The 13,961-nt window shown below is 45.0% G+C and overlaps 1 protein-coding gene and 1 pseudogene across 1 annotated transcript; one reads left to right on the top strand and one right to left on the bottom strand.

Moving 5' to 3' along the window:
• The first annotated feature begins 691 nt into the window (after positions 1-691).
• On the top strand, positions 692-1,297 carry LOC114681990 (annotated as a pseudogene).
• A 5,120-nt stretch (positions 1,298-6,417) lies between these two features.
• On the bottom strand, positions 6,418-11,603 carry Esx1 (ESX homeobox 1). The gene is made up of 5 exons (XM_028855718.2): positions 11,322-11,603; positions 10,648-10,764; positions 9,904-10,429; positions 8,618-8,663; positions 6,418-6,939 (listed from the first exon to the last, which is right to left on the bottom strand). The coding sequence occupies exons 1-5, from the start codon at positions 11,464-11,466 to the stop codon at positions 6,580-6,582; spliced, it is 1,194 nt and encodes a 397-aa protein (XP_028711551.1). The 5' UTR covers positions 11,467-11,603; the 3' UTR covers positions 6,418-6,579.
• Between the last annotated feature and the right edge of the window lie 2,358 nt (positions 11,604-13,961).

Consider the following 13,961-nt stretch of genomic DNA (forward strand, 5'->3'; position numbering starts at 1 on the left):
GATTTGTATCAAGATAGCAGTTTCCTCCAGTGGGTTTGTCCACTCAAGGTTTGAGAACTCCTAGCCAATCAGTATGGGCCAGTTAATACCAACTTTTCCTCTTCTATCAACCGAAGGCCCTGGGCTACCAACAATTAAAATGAGACCGGCTTGAATTATCAATCAGGAAGCACAGTTAAGGGCTTCATCTGGGCACTGTACTTTACTTTGAGGTCTTAACAGCTGTGAAAGTAATCGAACCAGGCCTAAAAGTTTGGATAAAAATCCCTCAAAGGCGGGAGGAGCCGAGCCGAGCTCAGCCGAGCCGGGCAGTGGACGGCTAATGGCGCGAGCAGGTTGTGGGTGGGGAGGCTCCCGGTCCCTGCAGGGCTCGCAGGCAGGCGGAGCGCTCACCCTAACTGTGGCAGGAGCGCCCCGGCAGCTCTCCCCTCTCGCCACAGAGCCACACTGCAAGGCCGCCTGCGACTCCCGAGTTCCACATTCCTGGGCCAGAGCCTCGGCGGCGGCCAGAGCCTCGGCGGCGGCGGCTTTTTTTCCGTCCTCCCCCCCCCCCCGCCCCCAGCTGCCTCCATTTCCTCAACATAAGGCTCCTCAGCCCTCTCCCTCCCCCCCCCCCCCCGCGCACGAGCAGGCTGGGCGGGCGTGGGCGGGCGTCCATCCGAGAAGTTTTTCCAGAGATAACTTCCCCAAGATGTCCCGTGATAGGCAAAGGTCTGCTGATGAGAGCCCCAGCCCCAGCAGTGGCAGTTCAGATGTGGGCAGCGAGACCCTGCAGCTCCAGGGCCTGAGGAACGGGAAGAAAGAAAACCTTCTGCCACCCAGCAGAAGAAAAACACTAAATTTTCTAGCAAAACGACTGCTAAGTTATCCACTAGTGCTAAAAGAATTCAGAAGGAGCCAGCTGAAATTACCCTTGATCCTCCTCCCAACTGCAGTCCTGGGCCTAAAGGAGATAACATTTATGAATGGAGGTCCACCAGGTTCTTTATATGAAGGTGATTCCCCCCCCCCCCGATATCACGTTTTCTTCAGATTATCCATTTAAGCCACCAAAGGTTACGGTCCGCACCAGAATCTATCACTGCCCCATCAACAGTCAGGGAATCATCTGCCTGGATATTCTAAAAGACAACTGGAGTCCTGCTTTGACTATTTCAAAGGTTTTGCTCTGTATTTGTTCCCTTTTGACAGACTGCAACCCTGCGGATCCTCTGGTTGGAAGCATAGCCACTCAGTATTTGACCAATAGAGCAGAACACGACAGGATAGACAGTGGACCAAGAGATACACAACATAATTCTCATGTTTGTATGCAGTGTAAAGGAGCAGAAGGCCTCTTCCCATGATAGTGCAGATCTTTATGCCCCAATACAGACTTCTGTGTATCTCTTTCTACTCTCTGCCTTTATCCTTTGGGAGATAAATGCTATCAAGAGTAGAACTTCGTAATTGTAGATTAATTACGTTTAAAATGCCTACTTGGAAGTTTTGCATCTTTGGGATATCAAAATGTATTTTGTGATGTACTAAGGATACTGGTCCTGAAGTCTACCAAATATTATAGTGCATTTTAGCCTACTTCATTATCTGTATGAAGTTATAAAAGTAGCTGTAGATGACTAGGAATCACATCATTTGTATTAAGCCCAGATTTGTTTCTGAGTATGTGGTTCATGCTATTGTGAAAATGTTTTGCTTTTGTCAGTTTGTAATAGGAGTATTTCCTTTTACCCATTGTCGCTCAGAGACCAATGATGTATCATCTCAAACACAATAAACATGTTCCTGAAGGAAAAAAAAATCTCCAACAGATCCGCTTGTGCCCACAGCATTCCCAATATTAGGTACAATGCTCCATGAGGCAAATGTTTGTTCTTTGAAAACAATTCAAAACAAGTTCTGCTCCTCTGTTTTGTATATATTTATAGTAATTTTCCTCCTTGGTTAAATAATAATCTTCCCGTCTGTTTCAAGGGAAGTACTTCACTTTTATTCTTTTTTAACATTTATTTATGATTTATTTATTTAGCATGTGGCATGTGGGTGTGCATGCACGGGCGCCCCCCCCCCGTGTGTGTGTGTGTGTGTGTGTGTGTGTGTGTGCGCGCGCGCGCGCTCTCTCTCTCTCTCTCTCTCACGTGCGTGCGTGCATGCCATAGCTCATATATGGATGTCAGAGAACAACTTGCAGGAATTCCTTAGCCATGCAGCTCCTGGGGATTGTCAGGAGCTCAGGTTGTCAGGCTTGTTAGTATGTTTGTTTACCTGGTGAGCCATCCTGCCAGCTTGCAAATCTTTTGTTCTTAGGTAATTAATTATTTCTTGGTTCTTCCTTCTTTGTCCTCTTTCCTAAGTACTTGCAGTTCAAACGATGGCTTAAAATTTTGATTCTCAATCACTTTCAGATTAGGATCTCCAAAGTTCTGATTACTTCGCTTTGGAAAATTTCCAGGTTATATACATCTAAATTTAATATGTAAAAGTTCGTTATTCCTAGTCAAATACTTCCTGCCTTCTGTTTGAATAATTTGAAGATGACAATTACTGTTGTTGAGTGTTTCCCAGCCTGTGTTCTTCAGTGTAAAACAATTTTAGAGGACAAGAGCACGTTCAGAATTATAAGCCGACAGTATAATTACCAAGTCTCCTGACTTTGTGTTTGTAACTTTTCAGTCCAAACTAATACCTGCAAATCACTTGTTACTGACAAATATAAGATGGTTAGTTTCTAAACAATGAAAAATTAATTTCCTTATATTAGGATGATGTATTTCTGATCTCTGCCTTGTGGAAATTTGAAATGCACTTTAAGAGGAAGTTTTTTTCCTCCTTTTTTATTAAAAGATTTTCTATTCATTTTACATATCAACCACAGATTCCTCTGTCTTCCCTCCTCCCACCCCCCAGCTTTTCCCCCCAACCCACCCCCTGTTCCCACCTCCTCCAAGGCAAGGTCTCCCATGGGGAGTCAGCAGAGCCTAGTAGATTCAGTTGAGGCAGGTCCAAGCCCCTCCTCCCTGCACCAAGGCAGCACAAAGTGTCTCACCATAGGCACTAGGTTCCAAAAAGCCAGCTCATGCACTAGGGAGAGGTTCTGGTCTCACTGCCTGGGGGCCTCCTAAACAGTTCAAGCTAATAATCAACTGTCTCACTTATCCAGAGGGCCTAGTCCAGTACCATGGGGGCTCTTCAGCTATTGCAGGTTCATGGGTTTCCACTAGTTTGGCTGGCTGTCTCTGTACTTTTTAAGAGGAAGGTTTTATATGTGGTTATTTTAGGATACTTTTCCCCAACCCTTCTTTTGGAAAAAAGAAGACTTAGAACTCACTATGTAGAACAGACTGGTCTCAAATCTGTGATACAACTGCCTCTGTTTACTGGATGCTGGGATTACAGCACTGTGGCACAATATCTCTCTGTTACAACCTAGTTTGAAAGACAGGCTGTGGTGGCGCACGCCTTTAATGCCAGCACTTGGGAGACAGAAGCAGGCAGTTCTCTGTGAGTTCGAGGCCAGCCTGGTCTACAGATCAAGTTCCAGCACAGCAGGACTGTTACACAGAGAAACACTTTCTTCAAAAAAAAAAAAAAAAAAAAAAAAAAAAGCAACCTTGTTTGAGGCCAGTGAAATGGCTCAGCAGATAAAGGTACTTGATGCCAAATCTGATAACCTGAGTCCAAGTTATCCTTTAACCTCCATGTATGTGCTGTGGCACACATGCACACACACACTAATAATAATAATGATAATAATAAACATTTAAAACCTAGACTGAAGAGAGCATTAAACTGCTGAAATCTGTACAATTTTTAAAAATAGTGTACATGTCTCTCGAAGCTCTCATACATGATATGAAAAGAGTATTTACATTTTTACCAAGCTACCAAACAGAAAGAATAACTTCAACGTTCGTGTGTGTCAGACTGGATATGAGAGTCAATTATGAGAATTTAATTTTTATTTCTTTTTATGTGTGTGGATGTTTTGCCTGCATGTGTGTTTGTGTATCACATATGTACTTGGTGCTTTCAGAGCTCAGAAGAGGGTGTACAATTCCCTGGGACTATAGTTATAGATGACTGTGGGTTGCCATGTGGGTCCTGGGAATTGATCAGGGTCCTCCGGAAGAGAAGCCAGTATTCTTAACCTCTGAGCCATCTCTTCAGGCCAAGTGTGGGAATTTTTTGTTGGATACTGTTTGGCTTTGAGCCTGAAGGTATCAAGGCATGATGGGGTCCTGAAACTTTCATTTGTACAAAACCCCCATGGTTCAGAGGGGAAACAACAAGAAGTTAGAATGATTGGATTTCCAAATCTCCGGGAAAGGACAACATTGGGTATACATGGGTATGCCTGGGTGTTCCTTCCTCGAAGTGGGCTGGAGCCTATGGCGCAGTGATGCTGTCCTTGCTGGAAAGTTTCCCATTACATAGACAACTGCTTTGGGTAGTGTTTGAAATCCACAGATGTGGAGGAGGGAAAAGGAATGAAAAATATTGGGCGAGCCATGGAAATTGGGATTTGGTTGGGTGAGATGGCTCAGCAGATGAAGGTCCCAGGTAGTGAAATGAGAGAGCTGATTCCCATAACTTGTCCTCTGACCTCCACTGAGGGCCATGGTGTGTGTGTGTGTGTGTGTGTGTGTGTGTGTGTGTGTGTGTGTGTGAGAGAGAGAGAGAGAGAGAGAGAGAGAGAGAGAGAGAGAGAGAAATGAATAAATAAGTAAAATGTAATACATATTTAAAACACTAAACTGTATGTTTTCCTGAACAAATACCCCCTTCTGTCTGACTTTCTCTCGCTGTCTTTCTCTTCCTTTTCTTTTTTTCTCTAGTTTTGAGATGTCTCACTATGCTCACAGTGTTGCCTCTTCAGGTCCCTAAATGCTGATCACACAGGTGTGCACCACTGTACCACATTAGTAATTGGTGACAGTCTCCTGTAAGTGGAAAGTCTGGTATAGACACAACAATTTTATCTGAAGGACCTACAATAATTTCATAGTACCATCATGCTCATAAAATAATTGGCAATCATTCAAATTTAAACCTCTTACTTTAAAAAGTTTAACGTTTTAAAAATTATGAGTCTGATCCCCTTCCTTCATGCTGCAATGGTTTTGGCTGTTTTCTTCCTGGGTAGACTGTCATAAAGACAATATAAATAAAACAGCATTCTGATAATTTTTGAGTTTCAGTTCTGAGAAGAGAACCTATGATCTCATGCACTTTCTTTTTATTGCTCTGGAGGTGACTGTACTGTCTTGCAAGAATTATTCTAAAACGTCACCCAGGGTGCTATCCTTTGCTGGGAGCAGCATTAAACCAACAGATTTCCTTTCAGTGTTTCACCCATAGGACTAGGATTCTGTCCAGGTGGTTTAATGTAATATATATATTATATATTATATATAATGTAATATATATTATATATAATGTAATATATATATATGAAAATATATGGTGAAATTTCTGCTTTTTACCTGGGAAGTCTGTAGCAACCAGCTCTCATGCCTATGAGTAAGGAAAATGAGCAATATTATCTTATGGTATGTTTCTCTGGCTGGCCTGGTACTCATTGTATAGGCTAGGCTGGCCTAGAAATCAGAGAACTGTCTGATTCTGCTTTTGAAGTGTCTGGAATTGAAGATATGAGCCACCACTCCCAGCCTATGGTCTTTTTAGGACGTTTTAAATTTTTATTTTATGTATGTGTGATGTGCACTGAGTGCCACAGTGCATGTGTGGAAGACAAATCTGGTGAGCTAGTTTTTTCCACTCTGCTGTGAGTTCCAGGGATCGAATTTAGGTGGTCAGGCTTGCATCTTAAGTGCTTTTTCCTCCTGATCTATTTCTCTGGGCCCCCTTTCCAGTCTTGAAGAGTTAGCTTTCATTTTTCGAAAATGGCAGAGCTGTAGAGCCAGAATGACTCCAGTTGCCACCCCCTCCACAAGTTAGAAAGCATTAATTTACAAAATTCGGACACTGGTCAATGATTGGCTACTACCCCCCCCCCGCCCCACCCCAAAGAGTGGTGTGGAACTTTCTAGAATGTTTCTGGAGTCCAGGGTTTGTTGTGAGTTCCTTTGATTGATGGCAAAACAACCCTGCTTAGAAATGACTGCTTTCTTTTCAGAAACACTCCCAAACCATCTGGCACATGCATGTGCTCTCACCTGGGCAAAATAGTAATGTAAATGGAGAGGGTTAGATGTTCAGAGAGACAATGTGTTATTCCATGTATACTTGCTTCGGGCACTTGGAAAATTTCATGATAAACATGTCCTATTGAAATAGAAACCTAGGGATACTATCTTATAAAAACAGGCTCTTCAATATTCTGCTTAAATTTCATTCCCTTAGCAATTTACACCCATACCCTTAACCCGATATAACTCTCAAAGCCAATATGCTGCTAAACCAAACTTTATTGAACATAAGCTTGCAACTTTACAGAATATAAGGCAGTAACTTTGGACACCATTTCATTTAATAAGTGCTTGCTGAGTTACGCTTAACAATGTCTGTAAACAATGTAAATCCCATTGGAAAACAGTTTGGAAAAACTTCATATAGACTTCAGTGTGTATGACCTACAAACTGGCCATTGAGGGCGGGGTCATATCCCATAGCTGCATCTGGCATTTGAACATTAGGTGGCACATGTGGCCAGGGAAATGGAGGTGGATGGAATGGCCTAGGTGGTACAGGAACCCTGAATGGTGGAGGGTGCATGGGTGGAAGAGGCAGCATAAGAGGATCCATGGGCTGTGGCAGCACAGGGTGATATTTCCAAATAACCTCCACAATAGGGATGGGACCATAATGGTCATCAATGTATAAGCCCACCGGGGGACTCATGGCAACTGGAATCATGTTTCTGTATATATGTGTCCTCTGAAGTTGTCTCCACTTGGCCCTTCTGTTCTGAAACCAAACCTTCAATCAAAGGGAAAAAGATTTGTTTAGGATATTGGACAAGTAATGTCATAATAGGAAAAAACCCTACCTGCCACTGAAATCAGAACTAGCAAACTAAGCCTGGTGTATAGTTTGAAATATTGCTGTTTTTCCCCTCTCCCCCTTTAATATTCTTTAACTATTTTCTAGGCCTTAGATGGAAGTGTAGCTTATAAACTGTACGGGGTCGTTGCTGGTAATGCTACTATCTGGTAAACAAGGTAAAGAAGTGTTAAACTAGTTACCCAGCCATTCCCTTCCCCTTTGTACTAGAAATACTGTCTCCCCACGGTGATGAAAAGCTTGTAAAAAAAAAAAAAAAAAGGTGTTTACAAGATTTTAAGTTTCCTGGGGGAAGGAAATTCAAGGGTTGGTGTTTCCAAACAGTTAAGAACATTTTCTTTCCTTATTTTTGGTTTTCTGGTACATCTTCAGAAATCTGAGAGACTGGGAAAACTTAAGAAGCTGGTATGTTTGCGTGAGTGTGTGTGTGTGTGTGTGTACACGTGTGTACGTGTCACTCAGAAAAACTTAAGTTTTTCTTTCCCCCAAATCTGCTTTGTTGGCCTCTCAACCTGAGCTAGATGCCCTAATTCAGTGGCCAGCTTTGTTGGGGACAGTTTTCTATATGTTCCCCAAACAGATAAGCAGCTATTTCTACCACATACCCACTCTATAACAAAAGGAGCCTATCTAGATTTTCTACTAAATACTTATTTGATACAATTATGTTTTTAACATTTTCCCCATAACCCTATATATTTTTATTTTATATTACCTTTTTGATTTCATGATAGAAAATTTATAAACACCTCAATAAATGGAAAAGGTATTTCACATTAACACAGATAAGAAGCCTGAGAGCACTTTCCAGTCAAATTACAGAAAACTTACATTTAAAAAATACCACCAAAAAAGAAAACAAAATCTTAGATATAAAAAATTGTCTTTGCCCTTTGGACTCCAAATAACCAGATGCTTACTTCAATATCATTTCTGGAACCCTTGACCATGTGATCAATTAGGTTACCATTAAATATAATAATCATCACAGTAAAATAAAACAGGCACATTATTTGGACTTCTAATAGTTTTTCTGTCAATTAAAAAAATTTGCTCTTTAAATGTGAAAAAAAATTCTGAATAGAAAAGTTACTTGAACTTTATTTGTAGTTTCATAAAGTTGAAGTTGTATGGAATCTACAAAGATACCTATCTCAGACTACATATTTATAACTTTTCTATCCTTCAAAGGTTAGTGAAACAATATAAAATTGTTAATTCTGTTTTTGTTTGTTTGCAGGGCTCGGGATGAGCCCTGAACCTTACATATGCTAGGAAAATGCCATGGATTTAGCTTGGTAGCCAGCTATGCAGCATTTGGGAGGCCCAGTGTTCAATTCTTTTCAATCCTCAGCATTACACACACACACACACACACACACACACACACACAACAGAGAGAGAGAGAGAGAGAGAGAGAGAGAGAGAGAGAGAGAGAGAGAGAGAGGAGAGAGATCAAAATATAGAATTATTTTGCCCAAACCAGAAAAGACAACAGAAAAACACCAACTTGGGAATGCCCAGGACAAAACATAACCTAAAATGTGTTTTAGAATACCCATCTTACTTAACTGTTTTTCAAAAATTTACTAACCTGCACTCTGGATTCAGGCAAACCCAGGCGTTGGGCAAGATTTATTCTGATGGGAGAAAATAAGTAATGGTTAGTATTGGAGTTGTGGCTAAAAAGAAAGATATGGATGTACATTAAATCTAACTCCACCTCCCAGTGCAGTTTTCTATAATACAGAGACTTGATTTAGTGGGTGGCTTCCTATTCACAAGTTATGTCTTCAATTTAAAATTTAAAAAAGGGGGAATATCTGGTAGTTAGTTAACTAAATATGACTTTCTGTTTGTGAAACAGCAGCGAACAATCCTCGAGAACAATCTTTTTCTTGAGAGGTTCTTCTGTACAAAAGCCAAAATGCCAAGTTACCCATAAAGTGCTACTTCCACTTCCCCACCCCCTACCAGGGTCTTGCTGCTTGGGACTCAACTCCTGACTTTGAGTTTCCTAGCCAAGAACTCTTTTAACACAAGAGGTAATATTTCTGTTTAATCTAAGAGGGCTAGGTAAACTCTCAAAGAAGGAAGCACAAAACTACTTAGGCCCAAGTGTGACCAATGGAAATTATTCTTTTCTGTTCCCAATCTGAAGGCTGAGTGCTGCCTGGAAGTCAGAAAGGGGCTCTGATTTCATTAGTACACCAGCCAGTCCCTCATTTCACCCGGGCTAGAATGAGTAGGCTCTTCCCCCAACAGTGTCAGGACCACAGCACATCAAAGACTTAGGAAATTTCAGCGCTTTGCAGGGCACCCAATGTGGTGCTCATCTAGCGCGCAAAAATTCAAAGGGTTTTAAAATTCACTAAATGCGGAAAGTAATTTTTTACTATAATATTTTAAAGATACCAAACTGCAAAAAAAAAAAAAAAAAACGAAAAGAAAGAAAAAAGAAAAAACTTATGCTGAACGCACCATCTACATTTTAAGTAAAGCGGGTTCCAGCTCCACCTTGAGCTCCTGCCTCAACGTGTGTTCTCCTCCCCGCCCCCAAGCAACATTTTAAGTAAAGCGGGTTCATTCTCCACCAGGAACGAGCTCCTTGCGTCCTCCCCATTCTCCCCGCCCCTCCCCCGCCCTAGGCCGCCCCCCAGTTCCTCCCCCCTCCTGTCGTCCCACCTCGGAGCTGCAAACCCCCCCCCCCCCCCCGCCAATTCTGGCGGGTGCGCACTCTCTAAGATGGATCCCAGGCTCTTGGCGTCCCCTAGCTGGTTCCAGCCTCTAGAGAGCTACAACCCAGCAAAGCCCCGAGCCGCCAGCGAACTAGGCGCCACCCGCAGAATAAATAAATAAATAAATAAATAACCCGCTCACCGAGCAAACAGGTCCGGGTACTGGATGCGCTGGAAATATGCCTCCAGCTCCCGCAGTTGAAGCTGAGTGAAGGAGATACGGTAGCGGCGGGGCTTCGGCTGACGCACGGGCGGCATGGGAGGATGCATCTGAGGATGAGGATGCACCCCAGGCTGCATAGGGGCCGCCACCGGAGGCTGAACTGGGGCCCGCACCCTGGCCATCGGGGCCTGCACCCGAGGCATCATCGGGGCCTGCACCCAGGGCCTCAGTGGAGGCTCCATCATGGGTCGCACCCCGGGCTGCAGAGGAGGCTGTGGCAGGGAATTCGGCGGGGGCTGCTGCATGGGGGCAACTGCCTCCTTCTCCTGCTGAATGTTGTTGGGCTTCGGGAAGCTGTCTCCAAGCTCAAGGTTTTCGACCCCCTCCCAGGCTCGCGGTGCTTCGGCTACAGGGGCAGTTGCTTCTCCATTAGCGGGTTCGATACCCGCGTTTTCCTGGTAGTTTGTTCCTTCCAGAAATGTCGAGGCCAAGGTGATCTGAGTGTCTGGGCAAAGGGGAAAAGCACAAACAAAAAGACCAGCGCATTGGCGCTCAAACTGCGCACAGGAAAGGGAAGGTGAGGGACTCCCTCTAGAGGGGTGGCGGTGACTGCACCTGTTGCGCGCCTCCCTGCCGCGACACCTCCCGCTCCCCGGCGCACACCTCCCCTGCGTCCCCTAAGCCTGAATTAAGTTCCCTGTAGGAGTTCGCAGTGGTATCTACCCAAATCTTCCTCCTTCTGGCCAGCTCCAAAGTTGGAGAAGTAAGTTGTATCGAATTCTGTATTTTCCCCGAAGTCTGCGCCAGCCAAAATCGTCGAGCTCAAGCTAGGCTGTGAACCTGGAGAAGGGAGAAAGCAAAAAAGAAAAACCGGGGGCGTTGGAGCCTAGGGAGCTAGGACAGGAAGAGTGAGGGCTGCTCTAAAGGAGCCATGGCGACCATAAAGGTCGTCGAGCTTTGCGGTGCTTGTCGGTTTGGCGCGCGCGCGGAAGGAACTTAATTCGGGCGAAGCGAACTCAGGAGAGGTGCGCGCGGGGGAGGTGCGCGCGGGGGAGGTGCGCGCGGGGGAGGTGGGCGCGGGGGAGGTGCGCGCGGGGAGGGTGGGCGCGGGGAGGTGGGCGCGGGGGAGGTGCGCGCGGGGAGGGTGGGCGCGGGGGAGGTGGGCGCGGGGGAGGTGCGCGCGGGGAGGTGGGCGCGGGGGAGGTGCGCGCGGGGAGGTGGGCGCGGGGGAGGTGGCGCGGGGGAGGTGGGCGCGGGGGAGGTGCGCGCGGGGAGGTGCGCGCGGGGAAGGTGCGCGCGGGGAAGGTGCGCGCGAGGGACGGGGAGGTGTCGCGGCAGGGAGGCGCGCTCGGGAAAAAAAAAAAGTTTCCTTCCCAAGTTCTCCTTGAGGCACTGACCCTGAAATGTTTCCTCCTTCATTGGTCCTGGTCCTCCTTCCAAGTTGTTGAAGTCAGTGCAATAGCGGCAGCTGCACTTGAGGTATTCCACAGTTTGAGCGCTGTGGACTGAAGCGCAGTGGGTTGAGTCGCTGGCTTCTGCCATTTTCCTTCCCGGCGTCTGAGACACTGCGGAGATGCAGGCTAGAGGTGCTGCCAGCAGCCGTTCCCGGTCCAGAGTGGCTCGCGGCTCGGAGTCACGCCCCTTTTATAGTGTCGCTCGTACGTAGTGCTCAGATTTTACGTGGTGTGCTTCCGCTGGACGCCCCCTGTAAGAAATAGGAGTCTGTCAATTTGGAGTGGGTGGGACCTGTAGGGGGTGCGCGGGTGATCAGGCGCCGGCGTTAGTGCCGGTCAGACTTTGAGCTCACTGCGCGCAGAGATCTGCTTCCATTTGCAACTAGTTAACTGACTTCTGAACTCTGTCTGGGTGCTCTAGCGGCAAAACCCGGCTGCACAGGGTTGTGAATCCCACTTTAGTGGCTACGGGTTCGCATCAGCTCGTAAAACCCGAAGTATTTATTCCATGTTCCTAACGCCATTTCCAATGTTCTGAAGCACGCACTGGCCCCTTGTCATCTACTTCCCACAAGGAAAAGACATTGAAACAGGGATTGGGAACCGACATCCTAACGAAAATGGGTCCGTTTTCTGGCTTTGGAGGACTTTTGATTTCGCAGTGCTCTCACCTAGAGTCTGAGTTGGACCTATGTTTAGGCAGGAGGCTGTTTGAGGTGCATTTAAAATCAGAGTTCACGAAGCTTTCCCTGAGCATAGCGAGACTCCTCAGAAGAAGAACTTGCAGCGAATTCCTGGGTGGCGCTGGTTGGTGCGGTGCGCTTAGGTCAGAGACACCTTGCCAGAAACCCTGTGCGCCCCTTCAAATGCTCCCAGAGCTTCGTATTTTTTATTTTTATTTTTTTTTAGGAATTAACCGGCATCAGAGTACATTAAGAAATCTGCCAAATTCTTAACACGCTTTTGCCTAGGTTGCTTGCTCTTAGTGCAGGGTGCTTTGTAGAAACTTGCTCCATGTTTTCGCTTACACCGAAAGCGCGCCTAATTTGAATTCCGGAGTAACTCTAAAGGCGGGAGAGTGCTCTGCCTCCCCCCCCCCCCCCCCCCCGAGTAACTCTAAAGGCGGGAAAGTGCTCTGCCTCTCCCTTCGCCCTTCCCGCCCCCCCCCCTTTCTGGGACTATTTTTCCATTTCCCCCGTCTAGAAAATGGCGGGTCAAATTTAAAAGGGCTGTATAATTTTCCAAAAGATGTGTGCAAGTGCTTCAGGGTGTATTAATAGTCTTAATATTAAAATACTTTATAATTGTAGTCCCTGTGTTTGTCACCACACGATCTGTCCTACTTTTACCGTCACTTTTATTAACAACCTCACTTTTTTTTTCTTAAACACAAACGAGAGCCCTTCGTTCACAGGAGGCCAGGCAAGTTTGAAGTTTCACTACAAAGTCTTCACTTTATAACTTATGCCTTAATTCAAAGGTGTAAATAATGATGTTCCAGGCAGTGTGTGTGTTGTAGGGGGACTTCAAACCTGGATCCGAGGCTCTGCTTCGGTCTAGGTCCCTTCCCTTCGCACCAGAGCTTTATCTGAAGAAATCGCTTCCAACCGGAGGTTTGGGATCAAGTAGTGCTGGGTTTCTAAGCTACGGCTTTAGTTTGCACAGAAACAAGGAGAGAAATGAGTAGGGCAGGTCCCGACTGCATCGCGTCCCTCCGACCCCCCGTGTCTGTTTCTAGCTGGCTTTGGTTACCTTTGGTCATCTCCAGCAGGGACACATTCTGGTGAAATTCCTAAAACAATTCACGAGTTGAAATTTCTGTGCTACTCAGAATATTGTGAGAACACTTTGCACCGCTCCTGGCCACCCGTCTTGGGATATAAATTATCTTCTCTTGGAACAGGTCCCTGTAAGCTACCTGTGTACTGGATGAGTAGTAGTCGTTTTATGAGATTGTTGTGATAATTCAGTGCTTATGTTGAATTAACCTTTACTATACTAAATAATGGTCCCAGCGAACAAAAGGAGTGATGTTGGCAGTTCTCATATACTAAACAGAATCCCCAAAATACACCGTTTAGCTAAAAATTCCTTTTTAAAATGACAAATATATTTATTACACTTTTAGATTATATACACAAATGAAATCTAGCTATAAAATTCCCCAGACATTTAGATACTTGGATCTGAAGAAGCCAATTCACAAGTCTTCTGAGTTGGTGTGGTGTGGTACTGAATATCTGTAATTCCAATATTTGAGAGGCAGAGGCAGGAGATTCCCGAGTTCAAGGCCAGCCTCAGCTTCATAGTGGGTTCAAGGCTTGTGCTTCATGAGATTCTCTCTTTAAAAAAAATAAATAAATAAAACTTCTAATTCCCTAACTCCGCAGTCCTTTAAAATTATATTTTAAAAAAATCAGATTGCTTTGACTTCAAGTTACACACTCAGAAATGGAAAATTTACTTTTCTATACAAAACCTTTCACAAGATAGTTAAAGCACCGCTGCGGAAGACTCCTATGTGTACAGCCGTTCAGTTTTTTTTTTTTTTTTTTTTTTTTTAAAAAAAAAAAAGGCAAGGTG

This window comes from Peromyscus leucopus, chromosome X, assembly GCF_004664715.2.
Source record: "Peromyscus leucopus breed LL Stock chromosome X, UCI_PerLeu_2.1, whole genome shotgun sequence".
NCBI classification, from domain to species: Eukaryota; Metazoa; Chordata; class Mammalia; order Rodentia; family Cricetidae; genus Peromyscus; species Peromyscus leucopus.